The sequence below is a fragment of the Ammodytes marinus genome (assembly GCF_949987685.1).
Source record: "Ammodytes marinus genome assembly, chromosome: 1".
Classification (NCBI taxonomy): domain Eukaryota; kingdom Metazoa; phylum Chordata; class Actinopteri; order Uranoscopiformes; family Ammodytidae; genus Ammodytes; species Ammodytes marinus.
This window is the reverse complement of record NC_137230.1, coordinates 33,055,787-33,073,145: the sequence shown is the minus strand read 5'-3', so window position 1 is coordinate 33,073,145 and position 17,359 is coordinate 33,055,787. Positions and strand designations below refer to the sequence as shown.

Below are 17,359 nucleotides of genomic sequence, written 5' to 3'. Positions count from 1 at the left end.
CTCATAGCTGTGGCTCCTTTAATTAACCAGAGAATGTGCTGTTACTGTCTTGGTCCGGGAAAAAAGAGGGGAGGGGGGGCTTACAGTTCCAGGCCAGTTTGCAGTCACACTGGAACGTATGTGGCAGAGCCGGGGTTGATTAATGAAAGGAGACATGATGCACAGCAACGCTTCCTCAACCAATTAAATGCAGCACCATGCATTAACGATCCTTTATTCAGGGCCAAGAGTAACAGGAGCTGGGCCGCGCACGGTGCCCTGCGGAGAGGCTGCTGAAAGCTAACAAAACATTATTACTACAGTCTGGCCTCTGTGACCACACAACATGATAGGAGCACTTTGCAGGATGGTACCTCACAATATAAAGTCACTGGAATGCCACTGAAATATTGAGGATGTGTATATATTTGTCTGACAAACCCAAAGTGCAACTTTTATTCAGTCAGAGAAATTAAACATGTATAATGTATATAATAATTCTCATAACTGAATAAACAAACTACTTTCCTCACAAGAAAATTGGATCCCTGGAACAATGCATTAAGATAGCTCCCTGAAAAGTTACCGTTTCAGGGTTGTTGTTTATAGCAGCAGGGCCCACTGTTTTGTTTACAAACATATTCTAATCTTACATTTGGTTTGAGGTTCTTCGGAATATTCTTTGTATGTGTGATTTATTTTGATGCTTATTAGAATAGTTTAATGCTAAGAATTGGATGTATGTTGAAAAACAGGAACACACCTTTGAACCTGGGTACTCTCATCTCAACCATCCACTGCTGTTGGCCAATGACAGGCAGCTAGGGGGTTAACTGCCATACTGCCATGCTCAGAGGCCCTTTGTCAGCAGTTTTTGAAGAGGGTGAGCAGCTAAAGTCAAATCAAATCAGTTTTATTTATACAACCCAATATCACAAATAGCCATTTGCCTCAGCAGGCTTCACAATCAGTACAGCAATATGACACCCTCTGTTCTTGGACCCATGCATGTGGTGCAATAGATGTCCTGTGTATAGAACAGACCTAGCCTGGCTCCGCCCGCCCACCTGCTTCCGCCCAAATTTCATTTTCCCTTCAGTAGTCAGTCTGGGGATGGGGTGTATTAGTGGGATTTTGCTCGAACAAATTTCTGAGTGTCCAATCAGCGAACAGAGGAAGTGGCTAAGAACAATGACGTCGAAGTCTCGCTCCAGTTTCAGTTGAATGCTGCGTTCCTTTATACTCGGAACTCGGAGATTTCTGACTTGGTAGTTCCGACCTGTCTGTGTTCCAGTGCATCTGCTCGCGAAAGTATGGACGCCTACAACCTTTCTCGTCCAAACAACTAAACGTTAGGCTCTAGCATGTTACCATTGCCAGGTACCAGTAGATCCATAGACTACAATATGAAGTGAAGTGTGAAATTTCTGAGTTTCCAGTACAACTGGAACGCACGTCAGAAGCCGGCTCATGACATACGCCCCGACCAAACGTTATGCGATTGGTTGGCTGATCCAGAGTGGCACTGGGCAGATCCAATAGTTTTAAAATTCAACAGACACCCGCCTCCAAGTGAGTGAACGTTTGCCAAATAGAGCAGTTCCAGACCTTCTGTACAAATGAAATGAAGTACGATGGTACTGGTTGGACCAGGCTAGAACAGACCAGCAGAAAAGTCCCAAAATAACTAAACTCAATGATGATATAATTACCTCATTCACATGTCCTCCACACACTTTCCAAATGATCAAGCAACACACGCACACACACACACACACACACACACACACACACACACCAATCAACTGAAACAGTTACAGATTTTCTTCTGGCAACATTCACCAATTAAAATGTATTTCTGATACTGAGCTATAAAAAAAAATTTAACTTCTACCTTCAGCTTTTTTTTTCAAAAAGAAGGAAAAGTAAAGCAATCTGACATAATTTTGAGTGTCAGCTATAGCTAGTAAAACTCATCAATCACAAGGATGGAAAAAAGAAAACAACATGTACACACACACACACACAAACACAGTTTTCTTCCCTCTTTCTTTCACACACAAAACTACCCTTTTAAAACACAAATATGTTACACCACTTTAATGATGTGTTAAATACAGCAATTAGCACACTGGATACAATTACAGTAGCTAACTGGTCCACCTTTAGCAGGACTCCAAGACAAACTCCAATTCAACAGGCTTCATTAAAGACAATCTATTAGCTCGCCATTATGCAGTCAGCTAATTGACTCTTACTAAGGCTTAGCACACACAGCCATTCCTATTGCTAATAAGAGGTCTATGAGTGCAGGCATATCCATGTGTGTGGTGTTATACAGGGATGGCATTTTGGTACCTTGTCATGTGGCTATGACACATTTGAACACTAGGGGGCGACTAAGAGGAGGGAGAGCAGGACCAACATGGCATGAAATAAGATGTCTGTCATCACCTTTATCAGGAGTTGGCTGTCACATATGAATGAGTCCAGTGAAAATACCACAACAATTTCCTGCACTTGACTTACACCAGAAGAAAACAAAAAGGAAGTTAAAAAAAAAGGTAAGAAGCCATCCACAATGTTATTTAAAAACGTGTGATATTCATTCATATAGCCTGATCAGTGTTGTGTCTTCATTAAGGTTGACTTCCTCTTGATGCTTATTTCCTTCACTAACCCCAAGGGGACAGAAAAACAGCTGTGTCTCGGGTTTGAGGGCTGTGCAGAATACAGAGTGTTGCCTCCCTGGGCCTTGGCTCTGTGTCAAATCAGGCCTGATGACTGAGAAGAGCAGGCAGTGATTCTAACTAGGGCATCTGGCCTTCTTGCATCTCTAAAGTGTCGGCTCAGAGGGCAAGGCGAGATTTAACGTGATATTTCACTAGTGAGCATGAGCCAAAGTGAAGGCACAAGGCCATCCATCCACACACACACACACACACACACACACACACACTCACAGGGACAGGCTTAACAATCAGTAGCCGACCCCCGCGAATAATACACATACCAGCAGTGTCATTGTGTGGAGCCGGTCCTATTCAAACACAGTTCATCCCCTCTCAATGCGGGGGTCTTTCCTGTTAAATAAAACATGAGCAAACTTCTGTTTAGAGGTAGTCAAGGTAGATCTGATTCTGAAGCAACCTGTAGCCATCACATAAATGTCAGTGCATCTTTCTCGATTTGTTTCAAAACAGCCTTGTTTAATGTTATTTTAGCATAGAGGGGTGCCACATGTTTATGCTCAGGACTTTTGGGAAATGACTTGCAAACCTTGAAGTACAAGTCTAGTTTATTAGCATTTAGAATTGTATTTTTGTAGATTTGGCCGTTGTTCCGATGCTAGCATTGCAGCCACCATCTAAACCACCTTATTTGGTGGACATGTAAAACTATATTATCTCATTGCATAGAAAATAAACGTGAGCACAACACTGTGATAGATGTGTGTTTTTATAAAAGATGTTGACTGGTTCCTGTTATAATAATAGAAACGATGACAAAGATATAATTAAAACCATGTTCGAATTAACCGTAATGATGCTTTAAACTTAATGAGTGGTCTCCTGATTCACAAATCTTAACTAATCAAAAGATACTTTATTTAGTAGTATGTGATCGTTCCTTTGAAATAAGACTCTTCTCCCACTAGCATGGACTTGAAAGCAGCACAGGTGGCCTCCAAAGAAGTGACAGTGTTGCAGGTGCAGTATGATTCATCTACCCCAGAGGAATGAAATGTGTTTTGCATATTGAAACACAGACAGCTTGCCGTGTTGCCAAACAGAATCCTGGACCTTCTTCTCAGAAGGCTGGGCTTTTTAAACACACTGGATGTTCTGAGTAATGGCGTGTCATGGTGCTCTGTGAATCAGAGATGACACAGCAGAGCCAGACACCAACCAGTGGAGTGAAGCTGAACTGTGCCAAACAAGCACGCCGGATGATGCCATTCACTAATGGGAACATGGGTGAGAACTGAAGAGCGGAGCTGAGAGTCTGCCCCTTAGGATGCGTGTGTGTGTGTGTGTGTGTGTGTGTGTGTGTGTGTCTGCGTATGCGTGCATATGCGTGTGTGTGTGAGAGAGAGACACAGAGAGGGGAGGAAGTAGAGGGATGAGATTGAGAAGAGAATTCAGCAAAAGGCTTAAAGCGGCTACGAGTAACATTTAAATATTTTTTAAACAGCCTCATGTTTCCTCTGATAATCATAAATTACCTTTAACAGCAAACGAGACCATCAGTGCAAAGAAAGACGTTTTTATATAGTTTGTATTACTGCTTTTGGTCTGGTCGCACACCCAGTCCGATTTTCGGTTCGCTTGTGCAGGCTCTATGGTCACATATCCATATTGGTCGCAGATGTCAGTGTGGCGCTGCAACGCGATTTGAGAAGCCTATCCCTCCAGGTGAGGGAAGGGGAGCGGGAGCCTTGTTTGAGACAGTTATTTGTCGTCATAATGACTGATAACGGGGCTGAACCATCAAATAAAAAAAAGAAAATGCAATGAAGAAAAGCTAAAAGGGAGAGTGATATAGGCTACGGGCAGGACGAGGGCGTTGCCAAGCAACGTGTATACAATTTCACGAGAGCGAAACTAGACTGCAGTGTTTACTCCTAAATGAATGAGCGGTTGGTACTAACACAAAGTTTGCTTTGCTTCACCATCATCAGATAACCATTATCTGAAATAGTCATTATTTACATCAACAACACAAACACATTACCTCATCGTGATCCATACTAACTGCCGTCTCTCGTTCATTCGCTTTCTGTGAGGACATGTAATCTTTCAACTCCGTGAGAGAGAGTAGTTAGGTGACGCTGCTGCATCAACTCATTGCAATCAGGTGTGTGTAGCACTGACTGGCATTAGTTGATGCAGTGTCAAAACCACTCTCACGGAGCCGAAAAGAGTCCTCACACTTTCAACACACGGACATGCACTATATTGCGCCCTTCTCAGTTCACACTCGCACGCCTGGCACGAGCTAGAAAACAGCTTTGCGACAGCGGGCGTCGTAAAAATACTACCGCTCTTGTCCAAAGGGGACGCCAACGTGCCATGTTACTCGTAGTGGCTTTAACTACCAGACCTCTACAACTCCTTCATTACTGAGGCAGCGAGATCAGGGCCAAGGCCAACGAAGAAAAGGAACACACACACACACACACACAGGCAATTACGTATATCTGCACGCAGGCAAGCCAGAGCGGGTGCGTAGTCACCCTGCAGCCTTGAGGATATGATGAAGTAAGGCTTTTTTCCTGCCCTGCTCTGATTTTCACCTCCTGCTCAGTGTCAGGCAGCTGTCTCTGTGGAGTCAATCTACACTGAAATGGTAGAGGCCAATCACACACACACACTGTGTGTACCATTTGCCTTTTTGAATTCATTCCCTTAAAAAGCATGGGCAAAACAGGACATTATGGTCTTTAAATCGCCTCCTGTGCCATGCGACAGATTATTATGAATTATGATTTGATTATTTGGCGCGCACACACACACACACACACACACACACACACACACACACACACACACACACACACACACACACACACACACACACACACACACACACACACACACACACACACACACACACACACACACACACACACACACACACACACACACACACACTCTCTCTCTGAGAGAGCCATCCATCAGAGGTGGACTGGACTGTTTCAGTACACTTCAGATGTATTTTATATTATTTCATCCAATTTTGGCTGTAAGTACTAATAAATCAGCACAGCTCAGTGCAGCCAAACATTGTGACAATCAGCCTGAGACAGGGCAGACACAGAGCAGCATGTGATGGCAAAGAGACATATTGATGAGAAATGAAGAAAAGTTAAGGCTGTTCATGACCATGAAAGCAGCTGTAGTTCAAAATTTGACAAAAAAATAAAAATGTATTACTTAAGTGATTCCCTCATTTGTAGTAGTAGTAGAAAACTTTATTGTCCCCGTGGGGCAGTTGGGTTTGCGGCACAGTCGCACTTCATGACATGACATCAGACAAATGACACAAACAGATAGTCCATTCATCAGACACTGACAGACATAACATGAATGAATTGTGTCCAACAATAGTACACTTACTGAGCAGTGATACGGACTTAAACAGAGTAAGAGTAGTAGTTTGGATCTGTAAGTGACATTTTTCTGACACGCATCAATTGATACGTACTACACACATGTTGAGTTAAACATTACATGTTCAGGTTTTCAATTTGGAAACCATATGTTCACGTGAAGTGTAAAAAAGCTAAACAGAAATGCTCATTAACCATCCGAACATTTTTTTTTTTTTCAATCATTTCCCACCCAGCAAAGCGGAGGCATTTTGAATTACAGACATGTTTGCAGTGTAAAAGGTTACAGGGAGGGACTTAGAGAGGTATGGTGTGTGTGTGGTAACATCAATGAAATATAAGCTAGAGCAGTCTAGCCAGATTTCACTACACCAAGACAAAGAAAGCCGCAGTTCAAAAGGAATTCCTGGATGGGGACACTTGAATGCCTTGTTGTCATATAACCATCAGACAAGATCTGCCAGGTTAAAATCATTTTATTTTTTTGCTAAAATCAGTCACAAAAAAAAACACTTCTGATAAAAATCAGTCAACGTCGACATATTCCTGAATTCCATCCAAGAAGGTTTATTTTAACCAAAAGAACTCCACATCCAATATTGATTTTCCGTGTTTGTTCATTTAAATGAGGGCTGTGGCGAAGTGGATAGGGTGGTGGACCCACAACTATGGGGTCGGTGGTACGATCCCCAGTCTCCCCTGCCATATATCTAAGTGTCCCTGAGCAAGACACTGAACCCTAAATGTCTCCTGATAGTTAGCTGCTGCTATCGGTGTTTGGAAGAAAGCATCAGCTAAATGACATGTAATGTAATGTAAATGCACATAGTTCATGTGCCACTGTGCCGGTACTGTAGCTTGACTCACTCTGGCCTTTGAGTGACGACAAGTTTGAACAGTGCATTCTCTTCCTCAAACCTGAACTGTTAATACACTGAGTCAAGTGCCCTGTCAACAGAAATGGAGTGTTGTACTAGAATCCGATCATAAACACTCAACAAACAAAGTCTCAGCTTACAACACAGCACAGGTGTCCATGGCAACTGGCTAATGACTTCCTACTGATACACAAACCTGTTCGCTGAACTTACAAATCAGTAACCAGTGAGCTTACCGCTGTGTCTTTGTGGACAATGTGACCGACATTAAGTTGTGTCAAAGTCAAACTGAGGTAAAGAAAGCCAGTGTATCAAGTGGAAACAAAAACAAAAAGCCCCTATCAGTTTAACTAGCTTTACTCTAGCTAGCTTCGCTTCATAAATCAGACATCTTGTTTCAGAATGTTCTCAGACGCAATTTCCTTACTACCACAAGACAACAATCATTGTGCCAGTTGTAAACACAAGGGCAAATGGGTCACTACCCTGCCATGCCTTTTATAATTGCCTCTGTTGTACTTTACACTGAAGCTACTTTCAAAGTAGCTTCAATGCTATTTTCCTTCAAGTGATCTCAAATCTCCCTAAACCAAGACTCTCTGACAATCTACACACACCCAGCTTCACTGTCTTTGCCATCAAATCAAAGGTTCAAGGAGTTCACGTCACGTAACCCAAAACTGCATTCAAGTCACACACACACACACACACACACACACACACACACACACACACACACACACACACACACACACACACACACACACACACACACACACACACACACACACACACACACACACACACACACACACACACACACACACACACACACACACACACACACACACACACACACACACACACACACACACACACACAAAAATCCCCCTCAAACCTCCCCATCTGACTGCTGAGCAAACACTCACCCACACAATATTCAAAGCAGTTCAATCTCTAGAGAAAAGAGGCAAAGGAGAGAGAGAGAGAAAGGAAAAGAAAGCAGAATAAAAAAAGGAGCATACTTTAAATTCAGACCTACTGTGCACTTTTGGGCTGGCAGCATTCCCACATGCTCCTGTCACACTCAGTCCAAGTACAACTCCCTCCACCCTCTCTTTCTCCCGGTTCCTCCCTCCGCCTCTGTAACACAAAGCCCGCCCCTTCCGCCCGCCCACCAGCTACTTCCTGTTTACCTCTGACCCTTGGCTAGCACCCGCCCACGCCCTTATCTGGCAAGTCTCCAAGTAGACAGGCCGGATGCAAGCAGTCACAACGCTTGACAGCGCAAACAAGTGTGAGAGAGAGAGAGAGAGAGAGAGAGAGAGAGAGAGAGAGAGAGAGAGAGAGAGAGAGAGAGAGAGGATAAGAGAAAGTGTGTGAATGAGACAGCCTTTCACCATGTGGCCAGTGAAGCAGCAGGGTGTATTTCCCAAGGGTGTGTGTGCCAGTGTGCTTGTGCTTGTGTGTGTGTGTGTGTGTGTTTGTGCAGTGTGTGTGCGTGTGCAGTGCGTGTGTACGTGTGTGCAGTGTTTGTGTGTGTGTGTATGTGGTGGGGTGAGGGCCAGGGTGATGCATGGTGTCAGGTTTCAGGGCTGATTATGGCATTGCCTGCCCACTCTGCTGGTCGGCTAGTGGTTACATAAACCCACAGAGAGGTCAGTAAGCAACAAAGCCAGCATATCACACACACAGATACGCTCCAATCCTACTCACAAGGGCACACACACACACACACACACACAGCCTAAAGGTTGCTTACTTACTCGTGACGATAGAATGTACATAAGAGCTTGTGACTGGGTATGGGATATGGTAGAGACTCAAGAGGAGTGAGCTGTGATACCCAGGCAGGTAATAAATCTAAAGGAGAGATGCAGGCAGTGAGGGGGCACCTGCTCAGTGACTCAGCCAGGGGGGGCCGACAGAGGCTCAGGCCATCAGTATCCACTTCCAGCTTTGTGTCTGTTCTATGAGGCAAAGGAGGGAGACCATTGCACCCTTGTATTCAATGCTTTGGGTCTGATGAAAACGACAAACAGCAGAGTACATCAGCAGGGAGGGACATACATTTCCAAAGCAATTATTAAGAACGCTTACGGATATTTTTTATGGCAAGAGAATAGGGCTACAAATGTAACAAAAGAGACTCAAATGCACTGCAGAGAGGTTGATACGGTATTGTACAAGTGAAAACCTGATGCTACAACAGAAGGTGACGCTGAATGGCAACATAGAAAAAGCTGAGAACTGTTCATTTTTTTTCCAGCTCTCTGTTTTTATATATTTATCTGCAATACCAAATCACCGGGTTATTGCAGTTCAATCAATGATTGATTTCATGGAGTAATCTGTTTTTTTTCCCTGTGTACACAAAAACACAGTGGTCCATGTCAGTTCTGAATTGAAATGAGGAATGATTCAGACTGATGTTGCTCTGAAAATAAATTGAGAACACCCCACATGATGAGTGTCTCTGGCTCTACCACAGGATGTGAATGAGTAGAATTACATTACTCTTGATTCATAGTTTTTTTCCAGAGCTGATGGGTGGCAGTTTGTGATAGTTGGAAAAAGAGAAGTTTTGAATGTGCTGTTGCCCCACAAAATGAAGATGCATTAGGTTTGTGATCAAGAATACAAACGAAGAAATAACCAGGTATTGAAAATAAACCACAACTGGATGTCCAAAGATTGAAGTCCGAGAAGAAGAATGCAGGAATTACACATTGTTCGAAATCAAAAACAATAATCAAGCTCTTCTTAAGTAATTGTCACATACTCACATTACTGTTCAGTGCAATGGTTTTGCCGTTGTACCCTTGAACTGCAAACTGCGGTTAGCAATGACAAGTATACAGTATTTAGTAAATGTTTTTAAAAAAATCTAATTGAGAAACATTACAGATGAAATGATGAAGATGTCTGTTTGGCCAATCCACATGAAGTAACGTACTGAACAACTGCCCAGTGACCAGACAGACACATCAAGATACTTCATCACATTGAATCACATGACTGTGAGTGTGGAACCCCTGTAAATCCAATAGTGCCACAACGCACAAAGCAGCCTCACTCATTGATCTGTAACATTGGCTGCAAAGGTCCACCACAAGTACTGACACATAGTACATCTGACAACTATTTGGTCTGCCGCCCGCTTCACATTCATTAAGAGGAATCTAAAAAGACGTCACCCTGACAACAGACTGCTGACTCACATGAGGACACGTAAGCATTTCAAATCGGCACCCAGCTCAGACGGGTCTCATTACACGCTGCTGAAATGCTTTATGGGACAGGACTTGGAGTTCTACACGCATCTGTTCATTTAAATTGCAATCCACTGCAAAAGGGCATAATTTTGACTCCCATTTAACCTTTTGAATATGCCAACAACATGGGACGACCATTCAATCTTGAACTGGCTGTTCAGCTGACCATTGGATATCCTAATTAGCCCCATTCACTACAGTGGAGGGGACGAGTGGGCAGCTATCCCCCGGTGCCTTGCCTGTTCAGCAAACACACTATCAGCAGCAGGCTCTTCACACATCAGTGCACATGAATAGCACCGTCAGCCTGTGAGCATCAGCACAGGCCTGGGTGTTGACACAGTCAGGGGAGTGGCTCACTCTTGTGGCTTGTGGTTCACGGGCCCCGTTTCAATCGAGGGCCTCTGCAGATGGACAAACAGGCCCGGGTGGATGAGCTGCGGTTAGGCACACCACCAATTGTGTTGTCGCCCGCTGGGGATTATTAGAGGCTGTACTAAACAACACACAGGTTTTGTTTTTGCTCGTTGGCATAGATTGCCAGAAAGTGGACGCTGCTTAGAGAGATTTAAATGAGTCACTCTAATCGTTCTGGTGAAATTGTCACATCCGCGTTTACACATACTATGCACAATCTGAAAAGTTGGGGTTAGTAAGATAATGTCAAACCACACTTTTGTATCATTAGTGGCAATCAGAAGGGCTCCATCTGCCTTGTCTATGGAAAGCCATTTTAACATGTATTCCATGTCTTTGATACCAGACATCAGATTCCTCCAATAGTTAACTAGTTGGACCATTTCTGGACTTTACAATATAATGCTGCCATACAGTCCAAAATGTCTACTAGTTACTACTGGACATTAGAGGACACCTTTATCAGGGGTTGACACTAAGGTTTCAAAAGCACGGCAAGTACAGGTAATGTTTTACTTGCCCGAATGTCGTGTTCACTTGCCCAAAAAAACTGTTAAACAATGATATATATAGGCTAATTAAATTATACATTTTAGCGAACCGTATCTCTTAAATGCAAACACAGCTTACTAGTCTCATCCTGACCACATACAACCAACAACAATTCATATAAGCCTAGATAGCATGACATCACACTACACCAAGCCCTTGGTCCTGCTGCAGCATCGTGAAAGGGCCTCTTTTTGCCAGGCACCTGGCCTGGTTTTGGGGGTCTCAGAAAACTCAGTCTAGCTCAGAGTCAAGCTGAATGTTAGCTTCCACACAAAAGTGTTCAGAAAAATTTAACTTATTTTACTTATTTAAAACGGTCACATTGTGAAAAAATTATTAAAGTCCACCATGTTAAAGCTATTGCCCACTTATACTGTAAGTAGGGAGGGGGATCATTAATTTATATTCATATTGATACCATTATAGACTCCACAATCCAAATCTTTATCGATACTTTTCTATTATTTTGTTAAAAGAGAACTGGTATTATTGCTTTAATTGCTTATAAGATTAGAAGAGCTAAGGATAGGACTTTAAACAGGTCATAATTCCATATGTAGGCCTACTAATAATTTTATATTGCTGGGGAAACAAGTTTTTCACCCGACCTGAACACATCACATTTGAACCGTTTGCGATTTTTTTTTTAAAGCCAACTAGTTCTTATCCTGCAGATTTTAATACGGATTTAAAAACTATCACGTTTTTTAACTGCGGGACTTGCTACACAGTCTCTCGTTTGCGCTTGTTGATCACCGCTGCTTTGAATGAATGATGAGACGGTGCCGAGCCCGTCTGCAGCATGGTCTGCAGCGGCAGCGGCTCAGCGGACGGATTTTATTTTATTCATTTTTTGGAGACGGAGTTGAAGCGGGTTGAAGGAGTTTCTTCAAGACAGTCGAAGGTACAACACTTTTACAGTCTATAATGCAGACCACTGATGGAATAATTCGCCAAAGAAAGCCTAATTAGTTGAAGATGACCCGACTCTACTCGATATTTAAAATTACATCATGTGACCTACTGGACCCCATAGCGGTATCGATAACCTCAAACGTTATTGATTTCTGGGGTTTGAATATAGCGGAACCAGGTCCGTAGCCTAATAGAGCCGGCTTTCGGAACGTAGACAGCGAAACTGCGCGCACACAGGCTGTTGTGTGTGTGTGTGTGTGTGTGTGTGTGTGTGTGTGTGTGTGTGAGTGAGTGAGTGAGTGAGTGAGTGAGTGAGTGAGTGAGTGAGTGAGTGAGTGAGTGAGTGAGTGAGTGAGTGAGTGAGTGAGTGAGTGAGTGAGTGAGTGAGTGAGTGAGTGAGTGAGTGAGTGAGTGAGTGAGTGAGTGAGAGAGAGAGAGAGAGAGAGAGCTTGATGCTGCTGGCTGCCGCGCGCAGCTGCTCAATAGTAGGAGTTAGCGGGGAACAAATTGTTTTGCGGACTCTAAAACACATGAATAAATAGCTTAGACTACTGACAACTCATCTAAAATCCACTTGCCCGGTCGGGCAACCAAAAAGCAATATGAACTTGCCAGAACATTATTTTCACTTGCCCCGGGCAAGCGGGCAAGTGTTAGTGTCAACCACTGCCTTTATGAACGAGATTGCAAAGAAGAACTCTCTCTTGAATAAGCACTACATTTAGCATGGATATTCATTATTCTTTTATGGTAAGCAAAACACCTTTTGCTGGCCACCTACATCAAAGTCCCCCACATATCTGTGAGGTAACATACTTAATATGCATACTCATACAAACCCACTTTAAAAATACTGGACTATCCCTTTAGAAGCTGACGTCTGATATCAAGGCTATGTTAGAAATGCTCAAACAGTTTGTCAGACTTGCAAGCCAAGTGCTCCTATGAAATAATGTATGAATTTTCAACAGGTGCATGTGTCTTATTTTAGACAATCTGTTTTTTGCTCCCCTCAACAGACAGTGTTGAATTGTTGGTAAACAGAACTTATATTTGTTTCTGTAATGACATCGCTAAATTGCACCATCATTATTAGAGAGTCACCCTTGGATGTGTTGAAATTCACATGGGCCTTTCTTTCCAGCATGGACACACCACACCGTGATGAAACGTCTGTTGCTTGTGCTGCTGGCCATGTGTCACTTGTAGGCCAGGGAGCTGTGTGGATGCTGCTGCTTACTAGCCAACTGAGGTCCAGGAAACCGCCTGAAGCCTGTTACAGCCGGCTAATGCACTCTCTCTCCCAACCTCCCCCTCTCATGCTCTTCCTCTCTGTCTCTTTGCCTGGCCTTTCTTTCCTAAGCTCTCTCTTTTTTTTCCATGAGCTACTGCTCTCTCTCCAACTCCCCAACCCCCTCCCCCCTCCCTCAAGTGCTAACCACTCGTCTCCACCACGCTCCTTTCTTCCCGCCCGCTCTCTCACATGTGCACACACACTTACAAACACTCGCACACACACACACGCACAGAAACCGTGGCAGCTACCAGAACAGCGTGCAGCCTCCCCCACACTCCAGCGAGGCAGTGTGCAAGTGCCTCTGGCTTGCCCTGACCCACATCTTGATATAGCCCTAAGTATGCTTACAGCTAAGTCCTGAAGACACTCCTGCCACTCTTAGCCTAATCAGGCCTGACCTGCTGTCGGCACACTGGGCAGATAGACAGGCCAGGCTGGAAGGACCATTATCATTTTCAGAAGGCTTTCAGATGGCCCTAGGCACTGCCTCCTCCTCTCCTCTCCACCTTCCCCCACTCCACAACTGATTGCAGGTTTCCAACTAGACAAGCCCAAGGTTCTACCGGGGGATGGCTAGTTAAACATTACGTGAAGGGCTAGAATCTGTGCCGTGCTACTTTGGGAAGACACATATTATTTTGCTTAATGTCAGAAAATAATTAATCTCCATTAGCAAAGCCGGTATACCAATATCACATCTAATGTTTCAATTAGTTTTGACTTGTCAATCTTCTACAACTTTCAAATCCCTTGTTTGCTGCAGTCTCGCTAAAATATCCTGTGCATCAAGTGCTTTATATTTTTAAGAACGATAATATGAAACAAAAACTGAGTTTTTTCACACTGTATTACCTTATCTTCCATGTATCCAACAGGTGGTTGTTTGCTGTTCCTCTGACTGGAATGGTCCCAGGAGCAGTTGGATTGGTCCTGCTGGCTGAGAGCAGCCTCCAGCTGGGGCAGTAGGTCAGGCAGGAGGTCAGGGGGCCCCAGGCCTTCTAGATCTTCATGGTGAGCCTCTGCAGGCAACAGGCTGTTCCCCAGGGCTTGGTATCCGTTAGTGTTGATGGCCCCGCAGCTCGGAGGCCGCTCAGAGGGCAGTTGTCCGACCATGCTCGGGTAGCAGTTCATAGATTCTCCAAACATCTCGGATGACTTGCAGCTTCCCTGGGTTTCTCCGGAACAACGCAGCGCCCGGAAAGGACATTCCTCCTCCGCCTGGTTCACTGGGGCCCTTGTGTGCTGCTGCTGTCTCATAACTGCTGCTGCTGCGGATTGAAACTGGCATACCGCCCCCGAGAGCTCAGGCACTGTCGAGGAAGTGAGAGCTGCAGTGGTGGCGGTGGGCCTAGACTGCTGACTGAGAGTGGGTATTTCTGGCTCTCCGGGGTAAGCGGGGTACTGAGCCGGTTGGTAAGCAGTAGCAGAACTGACTGAGCATGAAGTGGGCAGGGAGTGGACCATAGATGACGAATGCATGGGGAATTGCAGGCCAGTGGGATCTTCAGCTCCCGATCCGGAGAAGGCTTGACCTCCCCTGGTCAGCTGGTAGCTAGCCTGCTGCTGCTGCTGCTGTGGTTGTAAGCAAGTCCCACTGAGAGAAGCATCTTGACTATCCAAATAAGACTTGTTTGTTGGCAGTGCCCTTGAATGGAACCGTGGTCCTCCTACAGTGAGTTGATGCTGAACCTGCTGTGTGTGGTGAACTTGCTGTTGGCTCTGGGACTGGGCTTGGCCCCCCTGGTGGAAGGAGAAGTTATGATGCAGGGGCATAGTCTGTGTGTTCATTTGTTGGTGCTGGCGCTGGTTTAAAAGCTGTTGTTGAAGCTGCTGGTGCCGCATTCTGTGCTGCTGCTCCTGTTGTTGACAGTGATTGGGCTGCTGTTGTCTGGCGTGAAGTTGTTGTCTGTGCAGTTGCTGCTGCTGCTGCTGCTGCTGCTGATGACAAAGCTCTTGTTGGGATAAGGGGTGGAACATGTTCCCATTCTGTTCTTGATTGCCCCACATTGCAGTGCCGTTGTTACAGAACAGCCCATTGGATTGAGGTACTTGGCTTATGGAAGCGTTGTGGTACTGGCCATGTTGGTTTGCGATCGTGACCCCAGGATCAGAAAATGCCTGGCCCATAACATTCTGTTGCTTGATGCCAATGTAGTGACCCATCTGCTCACTGTACGCGAGCATGGCTGGTTGGGTAGAACCAGGTGGCATGTCTTGGTGCTTCCCCGGGCCGAGGGCTTCCACTTGGAGGGGCTCAAAGTCGGCACTGAGGTTGAGCTCATCCACGAGCGATGGTGCCGAGGGGAAGCCGTCGTCGTCCAGCCCGTCCAGACCTCCCACAAAGAGGCTGGGGTCGTTAAAGAAGTCCATGGCAGAACCAGGAGGGTTAACTGGAACCTTTGGAACTGGGCTACAGCATTATGTTGTCTCCCTGTCCCAAAAACAGAGAGAAAGAAATGTTAAACACAATGACAGTATGAGAAGAAGACCTGATCTAAATGATAATCAAACCAAGTTTTGCAAACAAACTACTCATTGAAATAGTCAAGCAAAAACCCACCACACAATAGAATTATTTTCCGTCTGATATCACATGACAACATATCAAATTGTGTTTTTTTTCCACATCTACTTTAATCACCAGTGACAGGCTTGTAGGCTAGAAGAATTGCATAGATGCCCATGCAGTATCAAATAAAACCTTCAAATGGCAGCTAACGGCTAGGTCAGAAGGATCTCTGGAAGAAATGTGGTACTGTCAATTATCTATCACCACTGCCTTTCATGTGTGTAGCAAAGCAGCTGGTGCAAACCAACCGCCAGCCATCAGCAGGTGCCTCTTCCTGCACCCCCTCCCCTTTCTCTCTTGCTCACACAGACACACACACCTCAACCCCCCACCCCCACAACCAATGAAGCTGCAGAATGTGTGGGAGGTGCAGACAGCTGATAGAATTTCAACAGCTAGGGACACAGGCAGAGGAGCTCCTCTGAGCGAACGTGCGTGCGTGTGTGCGTGTGCGCTGCAACCACAGACCAGCGGAAGATGACTGAAGCTTACCCAGGTCAGTCATTATGCTGACTTGCTATGCACACAAGCACACAAAGGCACGCATGAAGCCATATACACAGACATTTTCCAAGTATTATAGTCAAACTTGGAGATATACTTACTGTTTTGATTGGCTGATATATACTTCAAATGTCTGTCAGGCTGATGGGTGGTTAAACATGTAGGGAGGTTTTATTTTCTGTATACCATTGTTTTAAATAAATTGGGTGTTGGTCAAAGTTGTTTTGTCCAAACATATGGCAGCTTTACTACTGTCTGCTGCTGTGGGTGTGTGTTGTATCTATGTTATATTATATGTTTGTGAGCCTCTGAATAAACTGTGGGAATAACCATTGCTGAAATCGAAAAAAATAAAGCATAAATGTGTAAAATGTAATCATAGGCCAAATAAGTCACTTAATAAAGAAATACTTTGAAAGGATGTTGTATAGATTAGAAATAACGCCGCAATGACGACAGCAATAGTGACACTCAAAATGTGGAATCCCAATACACATCCCCAGGCACAGCACTAATGTATTTACAGTCTGCGAGTGCAGGGCTGCAGCCTCCCTCCCAGCTGATATTGAGTGGGAGGCACGGCAAACCCCGGACGGAGCGTCAGCATCCATTCGCTTTCACGCCTTCAGGCAAATCTTTGGTCGCCATTAAAGCTACACTGCGTGTGTTTTTGGACCGAGAAAGACCTGGGGAAAAACCAGCGCAGACCTCAAGGGGGAACAATCAGCAGGGTCAGAACCTTCTGCTAACCACTGCATCACTGCACTTTCCCATTTTCATACAGTCATTCTGTGGCTGAATCACAGACAGTGAGTGTAGGTCCGTTAAGTGTCTGCGAAATAATGAATGGATTTTTTTCAA

The 17,359-nt window shown here is 44.6% G+C and overlaps 1 protein-coding gene across 3 annotated transcripts in view; it reads right to left on the bottom strand.

Annotated features, from left to right (window-relative positions):
* Positions 1 to 17,359, bottom strand: part of chd9 (chromodomain helicase DNA binding protein 9) — an 82,173-nt gene that overhangs the window by 62,200 nt on the left and 2,614 nt on the right. For 2 of the 3 annotated variants that reach the window (XM_080027555.1, XM_080027556.1), the window contains exon 2: positions 14,278 to 15,856. In XM_080027555.1, the coding sequence (XP_079883681.1) occupies positions 14,278 to 15,795 (1,518 nt within the window). In that variant the 5' untranslated portion in view covers positions 15,796 to 15,856. Of the gene's footprint in view, positions 1 to 8,011; positions 8,077 to 14,277; positions 15,857 to 17,359 lie in introns of those variants that run through there. The other variant, XM_080027558.1, reaches the window with a different exon arrangement.